The sequence below is a fragment of the Rhynchophorus ferrugineus genome, unplaced genomic scaffold, assembly GCF_030347505.1.
Source record: "Rhynchophorus ferrugineus isolate W39M unplaced genomic scaffold, kcgeb_rfMv2 rfM10, whole genome shotgun sequence".
Lineage (NCBI taxonomy): Eukaryota > Metazoa > Arthropoda > Insecta > Coleoptera > Curculionidae > Rhynchophorus > Rhynchophorus ferrugineus.
In genome coordinates this window covers 26,145,389-26,162,216 of record NW_027472589.1, presented here as the reverse complement: position 1 = coordinate 26,162,216, position 16,828 = coordinate 26,145,389, and the positions used below count along the sequence as shown (strand labels likewise).

The 16,828-nt window shown below is 32.6% G+C and overlaps 2 protein-coding genes across 2 annotated transcripts; one reads left to right on the top strand and one right to left on the bottom strand.

Moving 5' to 3' along the window:
- Window positions 1–14,295: 14,295 nt before the first annotated feature.
- Window positions 14,296–15,738, top strand: eIF1 (eukaryotic translation initiation factor eIF1). The gene is made up of 3 exons (XM_076416284.1): window positions 14,296–14,461; window positions 15,055–15,212; window positions 15,338–15,738. The coding sequence occupies exons 1-3, from the start codon at window positions 14,434–14,436 to the stop codon at window positions 15,482–15,484; spliced, it is 333 nt and encodes a 110-aa protein (XP_076272399.1). The 5' UTR covers window positions 14,296–14,433; the 3' UTR covers window positions 15,485–15,738.
- PIG-C (Phosphatidylinositol glycan anchor biosynthesis class C) lies at window positions 15,737–16,798 on the bottom strand. Its single transcript, XM_076416283.1, has 2 exons — window positions 16,408–16,798; window positions 15,737–16,358 (listed from the first exon to the last, which is right to left on the bottom strand). The coding sequence occupies exons 1-2, from the start codon at window positions 16,718–16,720 to the stop codon at window positions 15,814–15,816; spliced, it is 858 nt and encodes a 285-aa protein (XP_076272398.1). The 5' UTR covers window positions 16,721–16,798; the 3' UTR covers window positions 15,737–15,813.
- Window positions 16,799–16,828: the final 30 nt, after the last annotated feature.

Here is a 16,828-nt window from a genome sequence, read left to right as displayed (position 1 = left end):
GCTGACGCCTCTCGAACTATCACGTCACGTAATTTTAGTTTAAATATTTATATTTTACGCGTTTTATTGCGTATTATTTCACGCGTTCCGTATATTTTATTTGCTTTCTTAATACTCCATTTCGAATTGATCTGCCACACGAACAATGTAATGTTATGAAAGTGAAACAATATTGAACAATTAATTACTGTTAAACAGTCTCTCGAATTTGATGCAATAACTGGAAGAATCTTACAAGAACTCTCACAAAAGTGCATCAAGTTAATAAAATGTATATTACGTTACGACCAAACTACTACAACTGGAAAAATACTTTTACATTACATAGTTATCATGGCAAAAGATGTATCTCCGTCTAAGACTGTAGAAAAAGTACAAGTAGCGCTCAACAAGATCTGCAAATGGAGTAGAGACTGGAAAATGCAGCTAGTAGCTCCAAATCTGTCCATGTTAATTTTGCGTTGCGGCGAAATAGCAAAAACCTAATTATATCACTTTACGAATACCTATTTCTTCAAGCAGAATCAGCTAAATACCTCGGAATACATCTGGATGGTAGGTTAAACTGGAAACATCATGTGAGACAAAAAGCAGAGCAAATTAGACTCAAAATCTCAACAGTCAACTGTACTGGTAAGTCGGACGATACGCTCAACTTGACCTAAAATCAAAGAGATTGGTTTATCAGTCGATCATAAAGTCAATTTGGGTCTTTGTGGCACAAATATAGGATTGCACTAAAACATCAAACCAACTAGTATATATATATATATATATATATATCAGAAGATAATATTCTTCTTCATACTTCTTCACTATAAAAAGAACTTTCATTAGTATTGTTTCTAATATTTCCAATTCCAATATTGAAGAATATAAGTGAATGTGAATAAAAAGACAATAACACAAATCACAACAAGAAGAAGGAATGGGTTAATATATATTGTACCAATATGTTATCTCAATAAATACCTTTTGAAATTAAAAATGATCAGAATATATGCGAGTATAGTTTAGAAAGAACTTCGAAATATCAGGTGAATGACTATCATACGTACATATTTATCTAGAAACTATTTAATCCTCATTGTCAAGTTCAATGTCGGCTCGTTGATGATACAACATTTTTATCAGAAGCAGAAAGTAGTTGTTTCTTATCAAATCATTTCCGAGACAATGGTTTTTATAGCTAGACGATAATCTTTAATAAAATAAAAATAAGACTCGTCATATTGTACGTTGGATTAGTTTTCAATGAATTTAGTGTCGGTCTATATCAATAGTGAAATATCTGATCTGATAAACAATAGTATTTAGTCGGTTATATTAATTTTATTACATAATGATGAATAGAACTAAAATTGGTTCAATTATGTTGATGTCTAGTGACTGTGTTGGCCAGGGGAGAAGTTTGATGATATTCTGATGCTACTTAAACCAAGAATAAACCTTTTTGGTTGTGTGTATGTGTGCCAAAGCGTGTGCGCTTTATCTAAGAATATGACAATGTTCGACATCAATATGCTAGTCATAATACAATATTAATAATCCATCATTAAGGATGCCAATGAGATGAGATAAAATGAGATATTCACTCATAGCGATTCAGCCAGTGATATGAATGAGAACTGAATACCATGGTATAGAAATAAGTTTCTTTTGGGGTCCTCTATACATAAACCTGGTGTGTTTGTTGGAAAAAATAGGAACGGTAGTTCATCGGACCAAACCACATTCTTCTAACCATCAAGTGTCCAGGTTTTATGATCGTTGTACCACTTCTTCCAGCTTAGCTTTGACTGATTTCTGAACAGTATGGAAGGACTTCCAAGAATGTTAAGTCTGTGAAACTCCCGCCATACTGTTTTATAGAAATAATATTGCTCAAATGAGCTCAAATTTGTAGTGGTAGTTGTATGTTGCCCATTCACAATCCTTTTTAATGTTCGTCGGTCTCTGTCAGTTATATATTTGAAACATGAAATAAAAAATACAATATTATGACTTTAATTAATTATTTTTACTTTTACTAGTTTTTGAAATGGAAAATGGAAGTTACAAAATAGTAAGGTAGTAGATTATTTAAATTAGCGTTGGGAACTATTGACTGAAAACAGTCGAAACAGTCGATAGTCGCAAAACACTCAAAATAGTCGGTAGTCAAAAAATTAACTCGCTAGCTCGACCTTTTTTTTCAATTCATGATGTCAGACGAAGATGTACTCTTTCTAGTATAAATTGCGAGAGAGGAAAGGACAGAGATAATTGCTTGGAGAAGTTAATTTTATATGTGCTTATATTTTCGAACGGTAGTATAAGCGACACGGAGATGTACATATTCCTTCACGTACTAACTTTAAAAAAGAAATGGAAAAACTAATTACTGAATACTATTAACATCTAATTTATAATTTCATTTTAAACGAAATAGAATTACCTTTATATTTGAATGTTCTGTGGATCTGCAAAAAGGAATGGAATTTTTCTATGGAATAGAATAGTACCCCACAAATATTTGTTTAATTGCTATTTTTAAATAATATACTACAATAAACATGGACAATACAATAGAACATATACAATCATAGAAAAAGAAACTATTCTAAACTAAAAAATAACTATTAGAGCTTTTTTAAATAAAATAAATGCTTTAATTATTATTGAACTGAAATATTTTTTAAGAAAAATCCAAAGAGTAATCAAAATATTACGTATTATTGTCATAAAAACAGTTAAAAGTATTTTACTATTTATTATTCACAATTTTAATCTTTTTGTACCATTATATTAACAATCTTGATATCGTTCCAAAATGCTGCTATATTAATATACAATATATTGTTATTTACAAGCAAACTACCAAAAAATCATAGAACTATATATATTACATATAAATCTATATAAGCATAAATTGAGTACATTCTTCTCAAGGTCGCGGCTAGAACGACAGAGCCAGAACGTTAAAAATCAGTCGAATGAAACTAGTAGAACCAAAAATAGAAACTAAAAGGACACGATTGAAACAGTCGATAGTAAATAGTAATAAAATCAGTCGGACCGAAAACAATCGATTGAAACAGTCACTAGTAAAAAGTAGTAAAATCTATCGAAACAAAAATAGCGACACTCGATAGTAAAAAGTAGTCAATTACTCGAAAGTTCCCAGCGCTAATTTAAATAATATATAACTTATCCAACCTAGCCTATTAATTAGCAAAAAAAGAATTTGCTTTCATGAGTGATAAATGTACTATCGACAAACAGCCTTCTTGGATTTAGGAAATTAATAAAGCTTACTAAAGACACCTTATCTTATTGTGGTGCTTAACGGAAACGAACGTATTTTGTAACTACTAATGACGCCAACATGGGTCCGTTTATTTCAGAAAAAAGTTCAAAAACTTTCTATTGAAACATCCTTCTTAGCTATCTGTTAGTTGTGATACAATAATTGTAAAATCATTCTAAGTAATATGGTTTTTATAGACATTAAAGAAAGCAGAAGTTTGATATATAGTCTATTCAAAGTTTATTTGTATATGCGTCATAGAAATTTGTGACGTCAAAACGTCGCAATGTTGCCGCATCAAATCTGAGTTTTGGTTCAGTTTAGCTTTGACATACAACAAAATTCTAGTCTAAATAAAATAATTGAACAAAAATGTTATCAAATATAATTTATTTCAACATTATAGTAACATCAGTTTGGCTTTCGCAATAAGCATGGGACTATAGAACAAGTGCATAGACTTGTAAACCAAATAAACGCTGACCTAAATGCCAAAAGATATTGTTCGGCTGCTTTCCTAGACATATCTCAGGCTTTTGACAAAGTATGGCATACGGGCTTGCAGGTTAAACTAAAGAAACTTCTCCCTCATCCGGACTATCAGCTACTAAAATCGTATCTCACTGACAGACATTTTATTGTAAATCAAGGCGATGAACATACCGAATTAAATCCCATATATTCAGGAGTTCCGCAAGGTAGTGTACTGGGTCCAGTACTGTATCTTCTGTACACGGCTGATCTGCCCACCACAAAAATAACTACTGTGGCAACATATGCAGACGATACAGCAATCTTAGCATCCCATGAAGATCCAGTCACAGCATTAATAAACCTACAAACCCACCAGGAGCAAATACAATTATGGTTGAAAACATGGCGCATTAAAGCCAATGAATCAAAATCCACGCATATAACGTTTACCCTGCATAGAAGAACATGTCCACCAGTAAATATCAATCATCGTCAACTCCCCCAAGCAGAGCAAGTTAAATATCTTGGTATGCATTTAGATCGACGCCTAACCTGGAAGAAACACATACTCTCTAAACGGAAACAACTGGGACTAAAATTATATCAAGTGTATTGGCTCATTGGGCGCAAATCCAAGTTATCAATAGATAACAATGTATTGCTGTATGAGTCTATACTCAAGCCCATTTGGACATATGGTATTCAACTATGGGGTACCGCTAGCAAATTTAATATATCCATCATTCAACGGTTCCAAATTAAGGTGTTGCGTGCCATTGTTGATGCTCCGTACTATATTTCAAATAAAGTGATACAACGCGATATTCCTCTAAAACCTATAACGAGTGTAATCCAACGTGTTTGTGTAAAGTACTTCGAAAGAGTGTCAGTGCATCCCAATGTACTCGCTAATCAGCTAAATATGCGACGTGATAGTGAAGTGCGTAGACTAGAACTTTTAACACCACCTGATCTGATTACTGGATATATGTAGAGTTTAGAATAAGCATTAGAATAAGACTAACTAATTAAGATAATATTTTATACAGAAGATTTCTTAATGAAGTGATTTTCTACATTCCATGTATATATAATACAAACAGAAGAAATACTTATTGCCAATAGGGCAGATTGTGGACTCACGAAGAGTAATAAAAAAAAACATTATAGTACATCTAATTCATATACTATCGAAGGACTTAAAACTATAATTAAGAACACAGGTATAATAGTTTGTAGGTTAAAGTTGTTTTATTATATTTACATTGAACTCTTTTCCTCACCATCAGTGAGGTAGAGTTCTAGGCGCGTTTATTTATGTTGTGGTATCCCCCTGGAGGCCTCATTCAAGAACATATTTACCTTTTTATGTTTAGTTCTTATTTTCGTTGATGGTGTGTTTTCTTGTCAAGTCATCTTGATATCACTATATTTTTGATTTCTTCTGCCTATGTACACTATTCTTGATAAAATTAATCAGTGAATTCTACCTAATGCATTTACCATATCTACAAAAAAGTTAGTATTCATTCTCTCATATGTTCTAACCTAATGCTCATGTTTAATTTTGAACAATTACAATCATATCTGTGCACACAAATCTTTCACGCTCTACAATATCGTTTTCTACAGTTATATTCAATTAATTATGTGCATATCTTTAGTTGTTTCCACTCTCATTACTCTGTCTCAGGAATTTGCAGCATTATCACATATCCTATAAGTTTCCTTTAGTTACTTTCACTTTCCTAGTCACTGTCCAATTCAATTACTAAACTGTTAATGTCCAATATGTCTAAAACACGTTCACAATTCCACCATTTTTCATTTACTTCTTCTGTATGTCTTATCGAGTTCATTCAAACCCAAGGCGTTATAGTCGATAATGCTTTACATATCCAAACAGTTCTTGATGGAACATCCTTCTCGACCAGCATGTCTATTATAATAACTCTTTCTTTTGCCCCCCATATCAACTCGATTGAATTGAATATACAGTGATACTAGTGACCATATTGTTCAGCCATCTGATCTACTGTATATGTTTTTTCGGACTTATTTCAAAAAAAAAGCAAATTACAAAAAACGCAATTAAATATTTCATTTACATTGACCGAGTAACGATTTGAAATAGTTAATTCTTTAACATTGCCTCTTCAATACTTATTTTGTGTACTTTAAGCCATTCCTTAAATGCAGCCTTTGTTGGTGCACTTGTTGGGATCTTCTCCATCAGTATACTAAGATATGGTGAATTGTCCATAACAATAACTGATGGTTCCTCCAAGTTCTTTTGAAGTTGATTTTCAAACCAGTGCAAAATCAAAGTTATGGTAGTCACCCTTGGTCTTAGAGGTAGTTCTTCATGACATATAGTTATGTTTACAATGAATTATTAATAATGTCATGACCAACAAAACCTAATCGATAGTTATTCCCACGTTTACCTTTTTCCATCAACTTTTGTTGCCTTTACGCTATATTTATTGTCATCTTGCCATGAGTGGTCCAATGTATCATTTTAACATATCCACGTCTCATCTAAATATACAAATTGATATAATAATTCCTTGCTTTTATTATGTTTTTAGAAACTGTATTACTTTAAAAGCGATGCCTGCAAGTTTCAAGTCCCATTCGTCGGTTATCTTTACACCACTTAAATCCTATATTACCCAACAGTGTATAAAGGAATGTTCAACATCCCTCAAATAGCTGCATAACTTTCAGCTTTTTATGGATACATTTAAAATAAACAATTTTCTCTGAAATAATTTTATTAAATTATGTTTCGATTGAAGGTACTGATTTCTGTCTTTATACACTTCGTATATTTGAACTCCGATACAGCTAACATGAAGCTGATCTTGATTCATCACGCGTTTCGCGTAAAGACGGTTTCTTTTTGGTGTATTTAAGGTTATATTGTTTTTGATTTTTTGAGATATTATAGAGACCGTGTCGGTACTAATATGCAGTGCAGCTGCAACACGCTAAACAGTATTCTCAATAAAACCGAGGCGGAGATTTGAAATTTATTAAAACAAAGCCTTAAAACAACCTTTGCCGGTTTACAACCCGTAATTATAATATTTTGAATAATTTTGCGTACGTTTGACAACCAGACGACTTTGACAGGCTAGTTCGGTTTCGCGTTCGAACTTTTGAAACAGAATTGTTTGTCTTTTTAACTAAAATAAAATGAACAGGAAAATATTGGAAAATCACTACATGGTATAAAACAAAGTCACCTTTTCTGTCCCTATATCCCTATGTGCGCTTAAATCTTTAAAACTAGGCAACGGATTTTGATGCGGTTTTTTTCAGTAGATAGAGTGATTCAAGAGGAAGGTTTATATGTATAATACATGCATAATATACTAAGGCAACATTGCTAATTTTAGAGGTTTCTAACGTGATGTCGTAAATTAACCTATTTTTTTAGCAAAAACGCTGCCTATCCCTACGAGTTAGATCAAATTAATGTACTACAGTATTGTACACCATAAAAAGGTCTACAAAAAAGTCCGCGATGGTATATGTTTATCTTTTAGGGATAACCCACATTAACCATTTTTATTGTTTACTTTTTACGTGAGAAAATGGCTTATTTACGAAGCTATTTTAAGCAATACGGCATTAATCCTTATCGAATTAAGTACCTTAAATACAGCATGTAAATTAAACAAATATTTTCGGAGATATTACAAATTTAAAATATGCGTTTAAAAATGTGTAATGTAATAAAAATTGTATGAATTTATATATTCCAAAGATAGCAGGAAATTTTCATAGTAAGTATAGGGGAAGAGGAATTGTTTTACTCCAAATTTAATGCGTGCAGGCCAAGGGTAGTAATGAATGAACCAAAAATACTGGATCGATTTTAATCATGTTTTCATTGAGTGACATAGGCATATATATTTTATGCCCGTGCAAAGTCGGAGCGGGCCGCTATGTTTTTATATACAACGTTCATATTTTTTCTGCGGTGTATTTAATTTAGTATCAGCATTGCACCCGTGCGAAGCCGGGGCGGGTCGCTAGTATATAATATACTATAATAACATTTAATTCCCCGAATGTAATGTAAATCTGTAGCAAATGGATTCAATCAATAGTTCAATAAATTCCCCCAATTATTCCAGTTCGATGGCCGAGAAAATGTTGGTCTTACCGAACTTATCAAATAAATTATTTACTTTTAAGTTACTTATTTTATCTTTTTTTGTCTATATATAATAAATCCCCTGTATTTATAACAATTATCAACGATTTATTAACAATTATCAGTTGACACAAAGAAGCTAGGATATAACTTCAGTCCAATCCAACTGTTAAAGTACTCCAATATCTAAATAATTAAAATAGTTACCTGAAGTGGCTATGTTTACAAACAATAGCATATTTCTACTTATAAACATTTGTATTGGTGTTGTTTTTAAGCTCGTTATAAACCACTAATTATATCACTAGATAAGATTATTATATAGCATAAATGTTTGCAAAGTAGTTCAAGTTCATTGTTTTTATTTTTGGGTTATTTTGTTGTCAAATGTTAAACGTCGCAATGTTGCCGCATCAACTCTGAGTTTTAGTTCAGTTTGGCTTTAACAAAATGGTATCAAATACAGCCACAATAATTTATAGGTTAGAGTTCTAACCTCTTATCACTATTGCTTTCAAGAATGCTGCATACGTCTGACAACTGGATGACTTTGACAGACTCATTCGTTTACGTGTTCGAGCTAATCAGACAAAATTGTGTCTCTTTTTAACTAGAATAAAATGAGAAGAAAAATATCTGATTCCAAAACAAATTTAAAAATTGCAGGCAATATATTAAACATCTTGATGACGTGTGTACAAAAATACTTTGACTAGAATATATGTTACAATCTTCAAGTATACGAATAATTTAGAAGGACTATAACTTTGGCTTGTTGTAGTGTTTATGTATTGACAAAAAATGACATATCGTTTTATTTTGCCTTTTTTCTTTTCAAAATTATATTAAAATGAAAGATTAAATCATATTAAATTTTTCATATTATAGCGGACCAAAAAATATATAAAAACATTTTGGCTTGGATCTCAAAAAAACATTAAGTTCTATGATATTAGGTTAATCTGTGAACTGAAGAGAATTTATTTTATTTATATTATATTCTTCAAATAGATGTATAATTTTCAACAACTGGCAACATTGTAAACGTAAACTTCTGTGCGCATGCGGGAATTGGCCCGAATCTTGCGACTCGCGACTCCTGAGACACGATTCCGTTCGTCGCCGAGCGCGAAACGTCATGCGGCAAACATTGGAACTAAGCAAAGTGCATGCGCAATACAATTTTGAACCGATTTTTAAACTTGTTCGGTTCAAATATCGTCGAATTTAGTTCATTTTCATTTCGTTTATTGATTTTATCACTTTGCCCATGCCTACCAGCAAAGGATCAATACAATTAGAAATTAAAATACCCAATACACAACGAATTTAAACAAGAGTTGAGGTGTGTAATCCAATACATTTCCGAGGCATTGAGAGAAACAGTTGAAGAAGCGTTTCCCTGTTAAATCAACAACAAAAATATGCTTAAAGCACACTCATGAAAACAGTGAACGATTTTTACGGAAACAGTATTTTTTCGTAGACGTTCTTGGTGTAACTGGAAAATCGTTTTTAATATATTAATTTTGGAAACGATTCGATCACATAATTTATTACGTGTTTGTCAAACTGTCACTGTTAATCGCGTGAAATTGAAATGCTCGTTAAGTTTTCTTAAATTTTCCAATTCTGTCTAGAAATTTTCTTAAATTTTCAATAAAAACCTTCTACTAAGTATGTGGGAAAAAATATATACATATATGAATATATGGATGAAGTTTATAAAGCGATTGTTTTTGTTATTATATTTGTTATACTATATATTATTTTATTTCCTTTTTTCTCTATAATTATTTTAAAATTAAATATATCACTACAAAGTATATTATAGAAAGTGGAAATTTTACTTATTACTATTTTACTATTATGGAAAGTGGAATTTACAGGGATATTTTAGGATAATTTTTGAATCCAAGAAATCCAATTAATAATCCAGAAAAGAAGACAGGTTGAGGTTGGGTTGGCAATCGTTCTGGAGTTACTCGAAGCTTTCTTTGGTGTAGGTAAGTGTAGTTTGGGTAACAGTATCGCAACTGAAGCTGTAAGGTCACCATAGAAAAATAGAAGATTTAAGTTTATAGGAAATTTTAAGGACATTTTTCGCGACGTCGAACATCTAGATGTCGCTACTTTTAACTTATCTGTAGAAATGTTCGTCGGGTTAGTCGGAATGTGTGGCTGTCGATGCGACTGTTTGTCCGAACACTCACTACTATTTTGTGGAAGGAATTCGCATGGTACCTGAAAACACACTGGTTGAAGAAAAGTGAGCGAGACGTCGTCGTGGTGGTCTTTTATAGCCGGGAACCGCATGGTACCAGTCCACCAGCGTTGCCAACCTTTGACTTGATGTAGGTGAATGCGTGCTGGCCTAAAGGGTGGTAGCTGTCGCGACATATTACTTGCTTTAGTCGCTATGCTAACAGCTGCAACGGGATCTGATTGGACAGAACTCTTGATAGATCTCTAATAGATTAAATTGATGGCACTACGCAAATATGGAAAAGGGAAAATATTGAAGAAGTAATTATGATTTCTTCCAAAGTTCTTTGTTTATGATTTTTTTATATATATTCATTCATTGAATATTATTTAATTTCGTTTAATAAATTTATTTAAATTTTTTTTTAATTTTTATTAATCAATTAACAGGACAATTAAAAAGTACCCGACCTGACACGTAGATGGCGCTACTAGAACAGTCGGCTAGTAAGGTTATGGCGTCTGTATTTTGGGATGCGCATGGAATAATTTTCACTGACCGCCATGAAAAAGGAAGGACCATCAACAGCGACTATTACATAGCGTTATTGGACCGTTTGAAGGACGAAGTCGCCGAAAACGGCTGCATTTGAAGAAAAAGAAAATGCTGCTTCACCAAGACAATGCACCGTGCCATTGTGAAAACGATGGTAACAATCCATGAATTGGGCTTCGAATTGCTCCCTCATTCACCGTATTCTCCAGATCTGGCCCCCAGCGACTATTTGCTGTTCTCAAATCTCAAAAGAATGTTCGCTGGGCAGAAATTTTCGTCGAATGAGACGGTGATCGCCGAACTGAGGCCTTGATGCAAAGGACAAATCGTACTACAAAAATGGTATCGAAAAGTGGGAGGGTCGCTATAATCAGTGTATCACCCTTGAAGGGAATTATGTTGAATATATGGTAAGCCGGGCACTTTTCAATTGACCTGTTAAACGTGACGTCAGGGCTGTCACGTGCCACACCTGCATAAGAAACTTTATCAAAGAACCAATCAAATGTCTTCACCGCGAAATCTTTTTTACAGGTGCCTATAGTGTAGATTTTAATTGGCCAATCAATACTTGAATAGCCGATATAACCCCTTCTGGATGTTGGGCAGAGTAAAACTTTTCGCCTTTTACTCTCTATTACTCTATGAAGGTCACAAAAGGTGGATCAACGTGTACAAAGACCCCTAGCCATGAACTATTCCAAGATCATTAAACCTTTGACAAGACTTTTTTGGCATTTGACACGCATAATACATTCAAAATATACCTAGTCCGCGAATTCTCGGCACATGAATCACAGTTAATAATGTGCAATTTCAATGATCTTCAAATGCAAACTACCGCACAAAAGTATAGGCGATTATAATTCTAAATAATTCAGCTGCCCAGGCGGAATATTGACCACATATATCCCTCCGACTATTTCATTAGGAGGAAGGTGTTATATAACACGATCTTGACTATATAAAAATTACCTGAATGGTGAACGAGTGAGACGGGTCGGTCTGTTTTCTAACCCCCATTGTCGCTTTGTATCACCGTTCAACAAGTCGCTTCTTCTTTCCGTCAAATCAAATAATATTTTCAAGTGAATTTATAGTTTTTCTGTGTAAATACCCTTTCACACATTTTAAGTTAACAGAAGGCTTAACTTAAAACGGAAACAAATATAATTTTATCCGGAGATAAGACATTGTCAGAAAAATTGAACGACTTCTTAATTTCGTAAATAATTAAATATTCGATTTCATGGATTACCTCATTTATTTTTTGTTTTTTAATATAAACTAATTTATTATCTGGTGAATGTCTGAATAAATCAACTCTCCTACTATGCTTGCCTGTTTCTCATTACTTCTGACCTCTTGTTGATTTTACTTCGATACATACAAAACGAGGCTTATTTAATTTTGTGTATATTGATCGCTACCTCGTATATAATACCTTCTGGTTCCTACCTTCAGTTACTATCCTCTCTCATTATTTGATGTTAATTTAATTTTTTCGTCTTTGTTAGAACCGATTTATGAAATTGATTTGGTGGAGGTGATAGGCAATTAAAACACTGGATACAAGATTGCTCGTCTCGGTTACAGCCACAACACAGAATGTTTTCAGAAGAATGATGTGAATGTCAGAAGTAAATGGCAAAATTTGTCAGTCTCACTTAAATCCCATCCATTCACTTTTGATTCTCCTAAGAATGTATTGAATTTATCGATCACATTTTTCAAATTTATTAATTTTTCCCATAGGGAAAGTTTGATGAATGAATTTGGTAACACTCTTTTATGATATCCAGATGTTCATCTGGTACTCCCTGTGCAATTATTTATTTGGCTTTGGAGTCTTCGGGTATGACAGAACTAACTCTTCAAATTTGTCGCCGAGCGTCTTTTTTATAACATTGGTGTTTATTGTACGTAACAGTTATTAGCAACACCTTGTCATAATCATTTGGATATAGTTTTATAAAACAGAATAGTCTTTGTTTCTAATATGGTTGTACCTAAATTTAATTTTGATTAGATGATAATTATGTCTATATAATTTTTCAGACAAAATTAAACAAATGTTACCCTACTCTACGAATTCACATTCTTATCAATCTGTAATAGGTAAAAAATAATAAAGGCAAATCTAAAAGAAAAGAATAATTATATTATTAAAGTACACCTGACAATCTGCATAATAAACCCATTAAAATTAATAACATATCAAAATTATAAATCCGTAACCTGTCTCCCTTTTTCAATACAAAGCTGCAAGAATTCCACCAAATCAATTAATATAATCCCACACAAACACTTATTTAATTTTAAACAACTATGGATCTGTAAAAAGTATTTTTTTTTAAGGAAAGTTAAACGATTGATTTTGTATTGATAGATTTTTTTCATCTCCCAGGCAAAGCCATTATTCCGCTACTATAAAACTCTTCAGTTTTTTGGCTACAGAACTGTGACAAGGGATTCTCACAATCCTCTACTGATGTCAGTTCTACTTTATCAAGGAATGTGTCCAGAGATTTAAACAAATGATAGTGTGAAGGTGCTAAGTCAGGGCTATATGGTGGCTGTATCAAAGTTTCCCAGCCAAACTCTCTCAGTATTTGGCGGGCCCTCGAAGCTGTGTGCGTTCTATGGTTTTCCACATGAAGGATGATGCTCCTCTCATTCAGTAAATTGGGCCGTTTCTCTTCAATAATTTGTCTCAGCTTCATTAATTGCTGACAAAAGAAATCAGAATCTTTGATTTGACCAGAATGTAATAACTCAAAGTGAACAATTCCTTTCCAATCCCACCAGACACTCAGCAACACTTTATCTAATACATAACCCAGTTCTGTCATACTTCTATATCTTATCCACTTTTCATCCCCTACCTATCAACCTTTTTAGATATGGACTTTGGTCATTCCGTAATTTCAGCATGCTACATATCAAAACACGGTCCTCAAAAGCTTTTTCAGATGGGATCCAAATATCCATCTCGTCTTCATGTTTTAATGTTTTTAATTGGCCGGAGCTATCTGATTCATGTTTGATTTCAAATTGTACACAACGAAAATTAATAAACAATTTTTGGACTTGGGATAATGATATAGTATCAGGGCCATAAATGGGGACAAATGCTTTCACACGCCTGTATAGGCTTATGTTTTTGATCAAAGTGATATTCTAGGATATAATGAATTTTTTCAGAAATCTCCCTCATATTCAGGTCGTTTAAGTTTTCGTAAGTTTTGATTAAAGCCGTTATGCCACACTAATTAGCTTTTTTGATGTTATTTAAGATATACTTCAGCTTATTTCAGATAATATCAAATACACAAAATAAATTTGACATAACATGGTTTGTCAAATATAAAACACATGTCATATAAATATTGTCTAAAAATATATGAATTATTTCATAATAAAATAATTTATTCACCAGAGATCTACATGATGAATTGAAATATGTATACCCACTACAACATTAGAATAAATCGAATAATTTAAAGGAAATAATTTTTTGAATTCTATATATTCATATAATTAATGGCGCTTTTCACACCTTGTTTAATTTGGCAACAACGGTCACGTCATATAAGTCATTCGCCCAGTCGTCCTTACCAATTCTTTAATTTTTGAATCGTCTCGACGAAGGATTATAAAACCCGCGGTCCGCCGGCCAAATTAAGAAACGTCAGTGCAGTTTGCAGATTTTTCTTTTCCAGTTCGTTTTTTGAATATCGTATGTCCATCCAGAACCTTAACACATTTGGTGAGTACATTCAGCCAAGAACGAATAAAATAGAGTATATACAACCTGAATTTTCGCTATGTGTTTTTGTAGACAAGATGGCGTTCCATCTTTTATTTACATTTATTATCGATATATTTGGCTTTAAATCAAAAAAATCCGACTGCTATTTTAATGTTTCTCCTATAATCAATTGCAACCATAATTCCGGAACCGATCTATATTCATCGGTCATGAGTCATAGGGCTTTATACATTTCAACGTTTACTAGGTTGTTTTCTGATTTATATTTCTTTTTATCAGATATAGGATATATTTTTTATAATGTTAAATATAAAGTATTTTTCCATCGATTTGCAATAAGAAACAGTTACGATACCCTTGACCTAAATTTAGTTTTATAATGTTAAAAGGTGGTTTCTTATTGTTTGCTATTTAGTCATACCTAAATATAATTTTTATTTATTTTCATCTACCCCTTAAATTAACCATTTACTTTTATCTTTCTTTATTGATTTTTTTATCTCTTAAGCTCAATTAAAACTTCTTATTAGTATTTTCCCTGAAATGATACAATTCTTAGATACGTTTTCAATTTATACTCTTATTTTCAGACCCCTTTGCTGATGCAAGTAAGGGTGCCGATGATGATGTTCAAGACGGACTTGTTCATATAAGAATTCAACAAAGAAATGGTCGTAAGACTCTAACCACAGTTCAAGGACTTTCATCAGAGTATGACCTAAAGAAAATAGTTCGAGCATGTAAAAAGGTGATTTTTATTTTCATTCATTTTAATGTGATCCATAAAAGTATTAGGTTTTGTTTTGAAACCATACTGTAAATAAATATGATATTATTGTTGGTGTTATTGTGTGAGAAATGAATGTCTTGCAGGAGTTTGCTTGTAATGGTACAGTAATTGAACATCCTGAGTACGGCGAAGTTCTCCAGCTTCAAGGCGACCAGAGAGAAAACATTTGCCAGTGGCTGACAAAAGCTGGCTTGGCCAAACCGGACCAACTAAAGGTCCACGGGTTCTAAGAATATCGCCATCACATGAAAGATGGCACTACAATCTGTTCAACATTCATTTAACCACAGGAATTCCATCGGTACGAGCTGTTCACATTATCACCGCAAAATTATTAGTTAGTAGGCGACTGTACAATACTAATTTTATATAATTGTGCCTTTCCGTAAATATATTAGTTGTCAGATTTTGAGTTCTCATGTTTTAATGTTGACTGTGTTTAGTTTTTGTCACAATAAATAATTAATAAATGGCTCACATAATTGATGGTTTCAATTGTTTTTTATTTCTTAGCACTTCAAATATAATAATTCAAATTCAAAAGGTTTTAAGGTAATCTCTACCTTATAACATTAGTATCTGTAATAACTGCTTCGTCCCACGGGCCGTGAATATTCATTCGGTATTTGTGACATGTGACAAATAAAAGTGGACAAGCTTCAATAACAACCAATGCTAAAAAAAAGAGACATGATGCAGCTAGGGATGTTTTCACTAGTAAAAGTGACTCCACTAAGATTAAGCATATTGTTAGCAGTATGGAATTTCCAATTTCTTTCCTTAAAATGGGGAACAAGACAAAAGCCTGGGTTGAAACAGTCATCAGTATAAAAGCTTCATTTGCAGATGACAACCTTGATGCAAGACATATTGAAGCAAATATTGCTGCACTTAATGACAAACTTCTTGATACAATTGCAGCACTGACTCCATAGTCAAAGAATATCAAATGTATCACCATCATAAGGAATGTTGTAGTGTAAATAGTATCGGTACTTATTGTATCCGTTAGGGTGTGAAGAACTGGTGAAAATAATTGGCCAAACACAACAAATGTCAGTATCGTCCGAATATCATGACCTATCGTTCGTTTGAGGCTATCATCTGGAAAGTAATCCATTCAGAATATTAAATGTATTAATTATAAGATTACCTCTAATTTTGAATCTGTAAAAGACAAAGCCAACAAAACCAATTCCAGTAGTTCCATAGAATATATGCCATGGTTGTACCATGTTATTTACTATATAATAATAAACCAGAAGGAATAACACAACCACACTGAATTCTTGACAAAATAAGTTAGTGCCTAAATGGGCTTCCCATAAAGTAACTTTTTCTAATGTTGAATTTTTTTTCAATTCTTTCAAGAATACATTTGGATCTACATAATTATCTGGATAATCCTGTTTTTCGTACAACACTTTCCTCCATGGCCTTTTAAAACTCGACGGTAAATTTTTCATATTTACTTATTATGTTTATATTTATTTAACATAATTTTAACATATGCAACCTACATTTACGGTTATGTTTTTTCTTATCATCAGTTCTACCAATCCGTGGTTATAGAA

Bases quoted from the DNA above. Each gene is read 5' to 3' on its own strand.
- eIF1 (XM_076416284.1), top strand. From the start codon at position 14,434: ATGTCCATCCAGAACCTTAACACATTTG. The intron at 14,462-15,054 runs GTGAGTACATTC...TCTTATTTTCAG, and splicing joins CCAGAACCTTAACACATTTG to ACCCCTTTGCTGATGCAAGT. The intron at 15,213-15,337 runs GTGATTTTTATT...AATGTCTTGCAG, and splicing joins TAGTTCGAGCATGTAAAAAG to GAGTTTGCTTGTAATGGTAC.
- PIG-C (XM_076416283.1), bottom strand. From the start codon at position 16,720: ATGAAAAATTTACCGTCGAGTTTTAAAAGGCCATGGAGGAAAGTGTTG. The intron at 16,359-16,407 runs GTAATCTTATAA...ATTACTTTCCAG, and splicing joins TTACAGATTCAAAATTAGAG to ATGATAGCCTCAAACGAACG.